Genomic DNA, 14,312 nt, shown 5'->3' on the forward strand with positions numbered 1-14,312 from the left:
GCTTGACCACAGTAAAAATTCTTCTGTTTTTATTAACAAAAAGCATTCCAGAACTTGTGAGAAATATAAACTTGAATGCACACGGGGTGAGTTGGGGTATCTCACCACTGCCAGCCACTCCCGATTAAACATAAAGACCGCCACGATTTACCTGCGCCCTCGGAGCCGGTGAGCTGAGGGTCCCTTATGCAGCATGTTTTTGTGATACAACGACTGCCTGCATGTAATTACCACAGTCCTTTCATTTAATACACACTGGCAGCAACTGGCGATGTCTCGTAAGCAAAAAAAGCTCCAGCCACGCTGATGTCCTGGGGTAACAGATATACCTTGGGCAACGGTTAAAGCAGATTTAACAACTTCAACATAAAAGCTGACTGGTAGGTCAGTAAATTTTACTGCAATGCAAGACCTGTCTGAAAACTTCAGTAAAATTTCACCCGTAATAAAAAAATATGCCGTCTGAACATGCTGATGTCAGGAGTTGTTAGTAAATTTTACCATGCTAAATTTACTGCCACAGGAACACGACTTAAATACATTAGAGAGCCTCTAACTGATGACCAAGGCAGTGCCTCTAAGGAGTACAGGGAGCACTGCAATCACACCTGCTGTTATAATCATTCCTGAAATAATAAAAAGAAAATGCATAAATAAAAAATAACGATTGCAAGTATGAAGTGCTGAAATGCATCTGCAGTCATTTTATTTCAGGTTATTATTCACTATTCCCGTCATTAACAGGGACCACCGATGGCATAAGTTTAATCCGAGAGCCACTCTTAACAGTTTTTCTTCTTTGGGAATCAGTATGTTTCCTCTTATGGCTTATGTGACTTTATCATAATGAATAGCATTGACTGTTTATGAAGCACCTTCAACAGTCTTAGCTTAGTACAAGTGGTTTCAGACAAACAAATGAAACCCAACTACAAAAATGTTCCCAGCCATTTCCGACAGAAGCTTCCCCTTTTGCATTACTTTCTACTGAAAGCACTCGTTTATACTTTTCCCTGTGCATCATTACTTCACCCAAATGCACTGTTCTGGTCTCCATATTATGAAAAGGAGATAGAGGCATTGGAGAGGGTGCAAGAATGATTCACAAGGATAATACCAGAACTGAGATGATATCCTTATCAGGAAAGGTTGAACAGCCTGGGGCTCTTTTCTCTGGAAAAGAGAAGGCTGAGGGGTGACCCGATAGAGGTCTTTAAGATTAACCTGATAGAGTTTTTGATGAGGTAACAGAGAGGGTAGATGAGGGCAATGCAGTTGATGTGATGTATATGGACTTTCAAAAGGTGTTTGATAAAGTGTCGCACGGTAGGCTTATCATCAAGATTGCGGCCCTTGTATTATAGGGGGCAGTAGCAACATGGATACAGAATTGGCTAAGGGACAGGAAACAGAGAGTAGTGGTGAACGGTTGTTTTTCAGACTGGAGGGAGGTGCACAGTGGTGTTCCCCAGGGCTTGTTGCTGGGACCACTGCTTTTTTTGATATATATTAATGACATGGACTTGGGTGTACAGGGCACAATTTCAAAATATGCAGATGACACAAAACTTGGAAGGGTAGTAAACAGTGAGGAGGATAGTGATAGACTTCAAGAGGATATAGACAGGCTGGTGGCATGGGCGGACACGTGGCAGATGAAATTTAATGCAGAAAAATGCGAAGTGATACATTTCGGTAGGAAGAACAAGGAGAGGCAACATAAACTAAAGGGCACAACTCTAAAAGGGGTGCAGGAACAGAGAGATCTGGGGGTATATGTGCACAAATCATTGAAGGTGGCAGGGCAGGTTGAGAAAGTGGTTAAAAAAGCATACGGAATCCTGGGCTTTATAAATAGAGGCATAGAGTACAAAAGTACGGAAGCCATGATGAATCTTTATAAAACACTGATTCGGCCACAACTGGAGTATTGTGTCCAGTTCTGGGCACCGCACTTCAGGAAAGATGTGAAGGCTTTAGAAAGGGTGCAGAAGAGATTTACTAGAATGATTCCAGGGATGGGGGACTTTAGTTATGTGGATAGACTGGAGAAGCTGGGGTTGTTCTCCTTGGAACAGAGACGGTTGCGAGGAAATTTGATAGAGGTATTTAAAATCATGAAGGTTCTAGACAGAGTAGATAGAGAGAAACTGTTCCCATTGGAGGAAGGGTCAAGAACCAGAGGACATAGATTTAAGTTGATTGTCAAAAGAACCAAAGGTGATATGAGGAAAAACTTTTTTACACAGTGAGTGGTTAGGATCTGGAATGCAGGGCCTGAGGGAGTGGTGGAGGCAGATTCAATCATGGCCTTCAAAAGGGAACTGGATAAGTACTTGATAGGAAAAAATTCGGATGGTTACGTGGAAAGGGCGGGGGAATGGGACTAGATGGATTGCTCTTGCATAGGGCCGGCATGGACTTGATGGGCCAAATGGCCTCCTTCCGTGCTGTAACCTTTCTATGATTCTACGATTCTATGATTCTAATGAAAGGGTTCGATAGGGTAGATGTAAAGAAAATGTTTCCACTTGTGGGGGAGTCCAAAACTGGAGGTCATAAATATAAAATAGTCACTAATAAATCCAATAGGGAATTCAGGAGAAGCTTCTTTATCCAAAGAGTGGTGAGAATGTGGAACTCGCTACCACAAGGAGTAGTTGAGGCGAATAGTACAGATACATTTAAGGGGAAGCTAGATAAACACATGGGGGAGAAAGGAATAGAAGGATATACTGATATGGTGAGATGAAGTAGGGAGGGAGGAGGCTCGTGTGGAGCATAAACGCCAGCATAGACCAATTGGGCCGAATGGCCTGTTTCTGTGCTTTGGTTTTGACGTAACTTGATGTAAGTGGCCATGCTTGAATTTAGACGATAAGTGTGAGTGGGGATAAGTACAACAACAACAACAAGTTTCATTAATATATTGCCTTTACAATAGAAAAAATATCCCAAGGTGCTTAAATGCCCCAAGGTGTCCCATCTGCTCTCACTGGCGGACATAAACGATCCCATGGCACTATTTTGAAGAAGAGCAGGTGAGTTCTCCCCGGTGTCCTGGGCAATTTTTATCCCTCAATCAACATCACTGAAAACAGAGTATCTGGTCACTATCACATTGCTGTTTTGTGGGGCCTTGCTGGCTGCCATGTTTCCTACATTACAACAGTGACTACACTTCAAAAGTACTTCATTGGCGATAAAGCGCTTTGGAACGTCCCAAGGTCGTGAAATGCACGATAAAAATGCAAGTCTTTCTTTCTTCTTTCTTTAACAGAGCATGAGGAATAAATGAAGGTGCGCGCCAAGGAAGGAGACATTGGAGGAGAAAATCGACACGGGCGCAAAGTCGGCGGAGCGACCGCACTGCACTGTGCCGGGTCGATGCCCAAGCCAAATTTGGGTTTGGACCTCATTTAAACGCCACCGGCGAGCTGCAGACGCTGGTGGGGAGGGCAGGAAATCGGCCAGCCCTCTTACACGGAGGTCGAGTCTGGGGAGTAGGGGTGATGGAAGCGATCCTGGAATCTGGATAAAGGAAATTATTTTTGCTAACGGGCAGTTTCATTTCTCATTTATCGCATGAACAATCCACAGCCTTGGACACAAATGTATCTGTTCGAAGCTCAAGAGTTCACTCATGGAGAAAAGAATCGTCCCCCAAAGACACCGTTGGCAAATGCACTGCATGGTGTTGTTCGAAGACATTTAAACCAGGAAGATTTCAGGTTTAATCCCTGGTCATTAAATTAGTACTTCAACCAGTACATTTGGGAACTGGAGCTGCACTCACACACTACTAGTCAGCCAGTGTAATCTGCTGAAAACTTAAGAATAAGCACATTTGGTAATACTGTCACACAACTTTTTGAAGTTCTGTGGACCGATTAGACACAAACCAAACCAACTGAAAGATTGACGCTCCATCCTACAAACAGACTTGGATTTACCTTCTTTCAGAAGAACACAGGACAGATAAAGAAAAACTTTAAATTACAAGAATTTAATCAAATCTTCACATTCAACTAAATTCTCTGCTTTCAAGGTTGCCACATGCTTCAGCCTGAAAGGGAATCTGCCCAAATCAGACAGTGACGCATTCCCCATTTAGTTTCCATTGCAAACCAAATACAAGTATTAAATACTTGGAACTCTTAAGCACAATCTTTGCTCACTGAGATTGAACAGACTGGTCAAACGATCAGTCTGTCAACAGCTCCCCACCCTTACAACATTCCCTTTACACAATTATCATTGCGCAGATTATACAACAGAGCAGAGATTGGGGTAAATGGGGGCGATTTTAAACCCCGAGAATGGGTGGGTTGGGGAGGCGGGCGGGAGTTGAAAATTGTTTTTTTTTGGGTCGCAACTGCAAAGTTTTTCGGACTTTGTATTCCCGTTGGGAAGCCTGTACTTTTATGCACCAACGTTAAACCCGGAAATAAAGCCGGATTGCGGTCGTGGCCCAAAAAACAACTATGTTTAACTCCCACCTGCCCCCAACCCACCCGATCTTGGGGTTTAAAATCACCCCCAATATATTTTGAGAGTGTGGGCGCATTCAAAATTTAACAGCTGGAAGTGGAGCTCTGTATATGAGTGTAATTATGCTGTCTTAAGGTGGCAGGAGTGCAGATTTGTGGTTAGGATTTTGGAAGGAATTGATAGGGTAGATAGAGAGAAACTTTTTCCACTGGTGGGGGAGTCGAGGACAAGGGGACACAACCTTAAAATCAGAGCCAGGCCATTCAGGAGCGAAGTCAGGAAACACTTCTTCACGCAAAGGGTGGTGGAAGTGTGGAACTCTCTCCCACAAAAAGCAGTAGATGCTCGCTCAATTAATCATTTTAAATCTGAGATCGATAGATTTTTGCTGGCCAAAGGTATGAAGGGATATGGAGCCAGGGCGGGTGGATGGAGTTAGTATACAGATCAGCCATTGAATGGCAGAACAGGTTCGAGGGGCTGAATGGCCTACTCCTGTTCCTATGTTCCTACAAGCTGCCCGCAGTATAACTCCGGTTCTGCCTGCCGCTCTCTGCAGCTACTGTCCTCGGATTGGTAAGCGAGTTACAACCGGAGCCTCAATCCGCTCCCTGCCCCCAGCCCCCATTCTCTTTATGATCAACAATGTTTATTTCCCTCAGTGTACAGAACATACATCAAACAAAGCCCACAAGGGTACCGTTCTCCCTGCTGCAGTCTGCTCTTGAAGCAGATTTACCAGTATGGTGAATATCTAACATCATCATTAATGTCTGCAGATGAACAGCAACAGGGGCCCCTCAGTGCCACTTGACAATTTTGGAAATGTTTTACAAACGCCATTCATAAACGTGCGGTTTTGTTGTCATAATGCTTGTTTCCCGCTCATTCTGTCTAACTGCTGCTTTTCAAATGATTGAAATAATTCACGCCATTATATATCACAGTATTTATGCAGCATAAGAATAGGTTATTACCTTGAAGGGCGTTCTGGGACTGAGTGTGGAAGTAGGATTGAGTACAACAAAGATTCTTCTATTATCCACTCTCAGGTTCTAAAGAAACTTCCATCCTCAGGATGTCCCAAAGGACTTCCCTGGCAATGAATTACTTTTGAAGTACAGTTATCGTTGCTTCAACAACACTCAAGAAGCTCGACACCATCCAGGACAAAGCAGCCCGCTTGATTGGCATCCCATCCACCACCCTAAACATTCACTCCCTTCACCACCGGCGCACTGTGGCTGCAGTGTGTACCATCCACAGGATGCACTGCAGCAACTCGCCAAGGCTTCTTCGACAGCACCTCCCAAACCCGTGACCTCTACCACCTAGAAGGACAAGGGCAGCAGGCACATGGGAACAACACCACCTGCACATTCCCCTCCAAGTCACACACCATCCCGACTTGGAAATATATCACCGTTCCTTCATCGTCACTGGGTCAAAATCCTGGAACTCCCTTCCTAACAGCACTGTGGGAGAACCTTCACCACACGGACTGCAGCGGCTCAAGAAGGCGGCTCACCACCACCTTCTCAAGGGCAATTAGGGATGGGCAATAAATGCTGGCCTTGCCAGCGACGCCCACATCCCATGAACGAATAAAAAAAAATGTAGGCAAATATTGTAGCCAATTTGCACACAGCAAAGTCCTACAAAAAAAAGCAAATGAATTAATGCCTGGATAACCTATTCTTAGTGGTGTTGGTTGAGGGAGTAATGGAGGCCAAGACATTGGATGAACTCTCTACTTTTACATCTACCTGCACAAGCAGACAGGTTAACGTTTCATCCGACAGACGGTGCCTCCAACAATGCAGCACTCCCTCAGTACTGCTCTGAAAGGTCAGCCTAGATTAGATGCTGAACTCTGCAGCAGGGCTTGAACTCGTGACCTTCTGACCCATAACACATGAATAAAGTTGATATTTTCTCATTTATTTTCGCTGCAGCTTTACCATGGTTTGTGCCACATTACAACAGCGACTACACTTCAGAAAAGTACTTAATTGACTGTAAAGCGCTTTGGGACATCCTGAGGTTGTGAAAGGAGTTATATAAACACAAGTTCTTCCCCCCGCTCCTCCCCCTCGGCCCCCTCCTTATTGAAGTTCATTATTGCAGTTTTTACTATTTTTTTCCTGAGAATTATTTTATCTATCACACGCTGAGCTCTATGTAGAGCCCGTCTCACCTCAGCCGCACAGTTCCCTGTGTTTAAAGCCGCTGTGACATCCTCAATTAATCTCAGATGCGGTCAATTGGAAATGGAGGATAGCCAAGGACCTTTAAAGTGGATTTTTATTGCCAATTTAACAAGCTGTTTTTTTTTCTCCAGATTTTATTTTTAGTGTTAGAAAAACAACCAGGAGAAAATCAGTGAAAAAAAAAATTTGGACCCCCCCCCAAAATCTACGCAAATTCAGAGAAAAATCAGTAAAAACAATTTTTATTTTTGAACGTCGTTAAAACTCAAGAAAACAAGCAAGGGACTGAAAGAAAAAGTACACCACTTTTATGGGGCTCAGCACTAGTCCCTTGATAATCTTTTAAACAAGTAAAATTAAAGTTAAAAACGTTGTCCTGGAATTCCATTGGTGTTCTACAGGTCTCCTGCTGTAATTCCAGTGGAAAACTCGGAGAAACCCCTCGGGAAATGGATGAGTCTCTGGTATTTTCCTCGTTGACTCGTAAGGGGCGAAACCTCTGTCCGCAAACGATGGGCTGGCCGGGGAAGGTTTGGACTCCCCAAGGTCTTTATTCAGGAACTGGCATTTGTGTGGACACCGAGTGAGTGGAGGCGTAATGGCCTGCCAGAGCACGTGTGCACCCCACCGGTGGGATCCAGGCCAGACAAGTGACCTAGATCCCTAACGACTTAAATTTCCATCAGATCGACGCCCTTGCTCAGAGATGTACTCGTAGTGGCACTTGTGCCCACTTGCCCCATGCTAATTGAGGTGTCCTCCCACTGACCCGCCCCTCCAAACTCCAGCAGGGTCAGCGTTAGAGGGCACCATTGGTCACGATCCCCGTGTGACCGCCGGGGTCATGACCTGAGGAATTCCAGGCTTCGGGAGAGAATTCCTGTGGGTTCCGTCTAATCGTAGAAAGAATCATAGAAAATTTACGGTGCAGAAGGAGGCTATTAGGCCCATTGTGTCCGCACCGGCCAAAAATGAGCCACCCAGCCTAATCCCACTTTCCAGCTCTTGGTTAGTAGCCTTGTAGGTCACGGCACCTTAGGTACACATCCAGATACTTTTTAAATGAGTTGAGGGTTTCTGCCTCTACCACTCTTTCAGACAGTGAGTTCCAGACCCCCACCACCCTCTGGGTGATAAAAAATGTCCTCAGCTCCCCTCTAATCCTTCTACCAATCACTTTAATTCTATGCCCCCTGGTTATTCACCCCTCTGCTGGGGAAATAGGTCCTTCCTATCCACTCTATCTCGGCCTCTCAATTAAATAACCCCTCAGCCTACTCTGTTCCAAAGAGAACAATCCCAGCCTATCTACTCTTTCCTCATAGCTAAAATTCTCCAGTCCTGGCAACATCATCGTAAATCTCCTCTGTATCCTCTCTAGTGCAATTACATCCTTCCTGTAATGTGGTCACCAGAACTGTACACAGTTCTCAAGCTGTGGCCTAACCAGTGTTTGATACAGTTCCAGCATAACCTCCCTGCTCTTATATTCTATGCCTCGGCTAATAAAGGAAAGTATTCCATATGCCTTCTTAACCACCTTATCTACCGGTCTGCTACCTTCACTGATCTGTAGATATGCACTCCAAGGTCCCTCACATCCTCTACACCTTTCAGTATCCTTCCATTTATTGTGTACTCCCTTGCCTTGTTTGCCCTCCCCAAATGCATTACGTCACACTTCTCTGGATTGAATTCCATTTGCCACTTTTCTGCCCACCTGACCAGTCCATTGATATCTTCCTACAGTCTACAGCTTTCCACCTCACTATCAACCACACAGCCAATTTTTGTATCGTCTGCAAACTTCTTAATCATGCCCCCTACATTTAAGTCCAAGTCATCAATATATATCACAAAAAGCAAGGGACCTGGTACTGAGCCCTGCGGAACCCCACTGGAAACAGCCTTGCACTCACAAAAACACCCGTCGATCCATTACCCTTTGCTTCCTGCCACTGAGCCAATTTTGGATCCAACTAGCCACTTTCCCTTGGATCCCATGGGCATGTACGTTTTTGACCAGTCTGCCATGTGAGACCTTGTCAAAAGACTTGCTAAAATCCATGTAGACTACATCAAATGCACTATCCTCATCGACCTTCCTTGTTACCTCCTCAAAAAATTCAATCAAGTTAGTCAGACACGACCTTCCCTTAACAAACGCCCGTGAAAATTCCAGGTGCCTCATGTTTATTGGCGATTATGCATGGGGTCGGTGAGGGGGGAGGAACAGTTGCGATCTTGCTTTCAATAAACAATGCTTTGTGCGTGTGAGCTCAATCAGCCTTTGGTTGATGACCTCAGTCTTCAGGGGACCATCATAGAATGGTTACAGCACGGAAGGAGGCCATTCAGCCCATCGAGTCCGCGCCAGCTCTCTGCAAGAGCAATCCAGCTAGTCCCACTCCCCTGCCCTATCCCCGTATGTCCTGCAAATTTTTTCCCTTCAAGTACTTAACCAAGTCCTTTTTGAAAGCCATGATTGAATGTGCCTCCACCACCCCCTTAGGCAGTGCGATAACTTTTAAGTGCACTGCTCCATACCCAGCTAGGAATGAAAGACTGACGTTTGCTGCAGTATAAAGATACAGTCCTCACAGCACTATTTAAGGAGGATCCAGGTCTCCTTGAAAAACTCCAAATTGTGGCTTAAAGTTTCTTCTTGAAGTTGCACCCGAAAATTGGGCCTGAAGTTATGCCCATCGCGCCAATGTCAAGTTACACCCAAGTGGCAGATGGAGTTTAATTTAGATAAATGTGAGGTGATGCATTTTGGTAGATCGAATCGGGCCAGGACCTATTCCGTTAATGGTAGGGCGTTGGGGAGAGTTATAGAACAAAGAGATCTAGGAGTACAGGTTCATAGCTCCTTGAAAGTGGAGTCACAGGTGGATAGGGTGGTGAAGAAGGCATTCAGCATGCTTGGTTTCATTGGTCAGAACATTGAATACAGGAGTTGGGATGTCTTGTTGAAGTTGTACAAGACATTAGTAAGGCCACACTTGGAATACTGTGTACAGTTCTGGTCACCCTATTATAGAAAGGATATTATTAAACTAGAAAGAGTGCAGAAAAGATTTACTAGGATGCTACCAGGACTTGATGGTTTGACTTACAGGGAGAGGTTGGATAGACTGAGACTTTTTTCCCTGGAGAGTAGGAGGTTTAGGGGTGATCTTATAGAAGTCTATAAAATAATGAGGGGCATAGATAAGGTAGATAGTCAAAATCTTTTCCCAAAGGTAGGGGAGTCTATAACGAGGGAACATAGATTTAAGGTGAGAGGGGAGAGATACAAAAGTGTCCAGAGGGGCAATTTTTTCACTCAAAGGGTGGTGAGTGTCTGGAACGAGCTGCCAGAGGCAGTAGTAGAGGCGGGTACAATTTTGTCTTTTAAAAAGCATTTGGACAGTTACATGGGTAAGATGGGTATAGAGGGATATGGGCCAAATGCAGGCAATTGGGACTAGCTTAGTGGTATAAACTGGGCGACATGGACATGTTGGGCCGAAGGGCCTGTTTCCATGTTGTAAACTTCTATGATTCTATGATTCTATCCTCCCAATCTCATTAGAATACGCCTGAACTTAAAATGAGCATAAATCAGTGCAAACAATCGGGGCCCAAGGAAACACCAAACCCATGGCAGCATAGTTCTTCTTTGAGTCTTGCAAATAAAAGTTTCAACTCATTTCACCATCATTCGTGCACATCGGGCACAGCAAGTTTAAGAATCTGCAATCGGGGAAGCTTTCCAATTTTTAATGTGACTTTAATACTTTGCCATAAAAATGCATTCAAAGAAAGAGATAACACAGAGCAGGTCTCGAAGAGGATAATTTTTTTTTGTAAATGCTCAAAAAATTGCAATTAACAGTCCAGAAGAATGGCTTTTGTTTCCTGTTGTCCCTGAAAATCTGCTCGCAATGCTGAGAGACCCCTGAGCAAGCGCAATTGGAGGAAACTCGCATTTGAGAGTCTTGGGGGGGGCGGGGGTTGGGGTGTGGTTCGTTTTCTGGGCGGAGATTCATTCAGACAGAGGGTTTGACGGACGGGTGTAAAAGATGGAGGAGACTCGGGTGTATTATAGTTAAGGGCGTAACTCACTTTTGTCCAAAATTCTGTGATCTTTTAAGCCATGTAATTGGTTCTTGCCCAGATTACGCACGTACGTATCCGGGCGCGAATGCGGAGGAAATTTCAGTCCTGATTAGCCTTTTTTTCTCTTCCTTACGGAAAAATCGGCTACAGGGATGCATGCCCATCGGATGAGCGAGCTCAGGATGGCATTCACAGCACGCAGTGTATGTGGTCGCGATGCATGTGCATCTCTGGATCGGATTTTGATAAGAAAGCAATGGGAAACCATATTTTTTTTCTCTAATTCAGGAGGAAATCTATTTTTATCAATTCTCCAGGCCCGAAAAATAGAAATCCAGGAGTTTATTATTGGAAATTTGTTAAAACTGACTTTAAAATTCCCTCAGGAATTGACTTCAGCCAATCAGGCTTTCAGCTGCTCCCTCAGGTATGACTCAATGATTAATATAACTTTGACTGTGGAAAAAATATTTTTTATTGGAGAACTATAATGCATATGCAGTGAATGCATGGAAGGTTTAAAAGAACATCTTGTTTTTTGCTTCAGCACCCAGCACTAGATCATACCGACACAATGACATTCACCACTTAACATTTGATGTCTGCATTGGCACTGCATACTTTACTGATCAGAGGCAATAATAAACTATACAAACATGCACCATCCATTTCTCCCTTTATTTCTTAAAGCCATCATAATGTTTAAGAGCCTCCAGTTCAAGCCACTGAGAAATCTACAGCCAACGGTAGGGTTTCTGTGTGTCCAAGGTGTCAGGTGGTAGTACACTTGCTTCTTTGCCAGAAGGTTGTGGGTTCAAACCCCACTTCAGTGACTTAAGCACAAATCTAGGCTAACACTCCAGCACTGCTATATTTCAGATGAGATGTTACAAACAGCAATGTGATAATGACCAGATAGTCTGATTTTCTTTTTAAGTGATGTTTGAGGGATAAATATTGGCCAGGACACAGGGGAGAACTCCCCTGCTCTTCTTTGAGATAGTGCCATGGGAACTTTTACATCCACCTGAGAGGGCAGACATGGCCTTCGGTTTAACATCTCATCTGAAAGACAGCACCTGCAGCATTCCCTCAGTAAGGCACTGGGAGTGTCAGCATAGATTTTATCCTCAAGTCTCTGGAGTGGGACTTGAACCCACAACCGTCTGACCCTGAGGAGGGGAGTGATACCCACTGAGACACGGCTGACGCTGTGGAGAAGAGGGGGGGGGGGATGGAGGAATTGGTTGAAAGATCCATGGTATTGCATCAAAGCTGTATTTTCTTCCCATTATTTTCAAAAACTTCGTAGAAAAGTCTCCGAAAAATGCTGCCTTGCAGAAAGTCATCACGTTAATATCTACCAATGGATCAAATCCACCATTTTAATTGTAGCTGTAACTGTGCCAGGATAAGCACAAGCAAATATGACTGAGTGGAGCTCCCAATGCTGCTACAAGGCAAATTTTCTCTGTGGAGGAAATGGACTTCCTCATTAAGGAAGTCATGTAGAATGGAGAAAAGCTGCCTTGGAAGGGGAATGTTACCCGGGGGCTAGAGATAAAATCTACCAGGAGATTATCAATAAAGGAAATACTGTCTTTCTGTTCACAGAGACATCCCAGAGTTTCGGAAAAAGCATTCATCTCAAGAGAAGAAGGCCAGATCCCCTCAGGGTACAAGGTCGGGTTGAAGGCAGAACCCAGAAGAATGTTACTGCAATACAGCAAAGCATCTCATGGGAGCATCAGCCAGAGTGTCAGTCATGATCTGGGGGAGTGGGGGGTGGAGTGTCAGTCCTGAATGACACTCTTCCCCAGTCATGAATGAGGGAAGGGGTAGAAAAGTGTCAGTCATAAAAGGGGGCAGGGAGAAGAGGTCAGTCATGAATGGGGGATGGGGAGGAGTGTCACTCGTGAATGGGGGATGGGGAGGAGTATCACTCGTGAATGGGGGATGGGGAGGAGTGTCACTCATGAATGGGGGATGGGGAGGAGTGTCACTCGTGAATGGGGGATGGGGAGGAGTGTCACTCATGAATGGGGGATGGGGAGGAGTGTCACTCATGAATGGGGGATGGGGAGGAGTGTCACTCATGAATGGGGGATGGGGAGGAGTGTCACTCATGAATGGGGGAGGGAGGAGTGTCACTCATGAATGGGGGATGGGGAGGAGTGTCACTCATGAATGGGGGATGGGGAGGAGTGTCACTCATGAATGGGGGATGGGGAGGAGTGTCACTCATGAATGGGGGATGGGGAGGAGTGTCACTCATGAATGGGGGATGGGGAGGAGTGTCACTCATGAATGGGGGATGGGGAGGAGTGTCACTCATGAATGGGGGATGGGGAGGAGTGTCAGTCATGAATGGGGGATGGGGAGGAGTGTCACTCATGAATGGGGGATGGGGAGGAGTGTCACTCATGAATGGGGGATGGGGAGGAGTGTCAGTCATGAATGGGGGATGGGGAGGAGTGTCAGTCATGAATAGGGGATGGGGAGGAGTGTCAGTCATGAATGGGGGATGGGGAGGAGTGTCACTCATGAATGGGGGATGGGGAGGAGTGTCAGTCATGAATGGGGGATGGGGAGGAGTGTCACTCATGAATGGGGGATGGGGAGGAGTGTCAGTCATGAATGGGGGATGGGGAGGAGTGTCAGTCATGAATGGGGGAGGGGAGAAGAGTGTCACTCATGAATGGGGGATGGGGAGGAGTGTCAGTCATGAATGGGGGATGGGGAGGAGTGTCACTCATGAATGGGGGGATGGGGAGGAGTGTCAGTCATGAATGGGGGATGGGGAGGAGTGTCACTCATGAATGGGGGATGGGGAGGAGTGTCACTCATGAATGGGGGAGGGGGAGGAGTGTCAGTCATGAATGGGGGATGGGGAGGAGTGTCACTCATGAATGGGGGATGGGGAGGAGTGTCACTCGTGAATGGGGGATGGGGAGGAGTGTCAGTCATGAATGGGGGATGGGGAGGAGTGTCACTCATGAATGGGGGATGGGGAGGAGTGTCACTCATGAATGGGGGATGGGGAGGAGTGTCACTCATGAATGGGGGATGGGGAGGAGTGTCACTCATGAATGGGGGATGGGGAGGAGTGTCAGTCATGAATGGGGGATGGGGAGGAGTGTCAGTCATGAATGGGGGATGGGGAGGAGTGTCAGTCATGAATGGGGGATGGGGAGGAGTGTCACTCATGAATGGGGGATGGGGAGGAGTGTCAGTCATGAATGGGGGATGGGGAGGAGTGTCACTCATGAATGGGGGATGGGGAGGAGTGTCAGTCATGAATGGGGGATGGGGAGGAGTGTCACTCATGAATGGGGGAGGGAAGAGTGTCAGTCATGAATGGGGGATGGGGAGGAGTGTCACTCATGAATGGGGGATGGGGAGGAGTGTCACTCATGAATGGGGGATGGGGAGGAGTGTCACTCATGAATGGGGGATGGGGAGGAGTGTCACTCATGAATGGGGGATGGGGAGGAGTGTCACTCATGA

The 14,312-nt window shown here is 45.8% G+C and overlaps 1 protein-coding gene across 1 annotated transcript in view; it reads left to right on the top strand.

The window, feature by feature from the left end:
• Positions 1-6,541, top strand: part of LOC137325651 (elastin-like) — a 38,490-nt gene extending 31,949 nt beyond the window's left edge. Inside the window, exon 2 of the mRNA XM_067990916.1 lies at positions 6,447-6,541. Within this exon, the coding sequence (XP_067847017.1) occupies positions 6,447-6,541 (95 nt within the window). The remainder of the gene's footprint in view (positions 1-6,446) is intronic.
• Positions 6,542-14,312: the final 7,771 nt, after the last annotated feature.

The sequence above is a fragment of the Heptranchias perlo genome, chromosome 9 (assembly GCF_035084215.1).
Source record: "Heptranchias perlo isolate sHepPer1 chromosome 9, sHepPer1.hap1, whole genome shotgun sequence".
Taxonomy (NCBI): Eukaryota; Metazoa; Chordata; class Chondrichthyes; order Hexanchiformes; family Hexanchidae; genus Heptranchias; species Heptranchias perlo.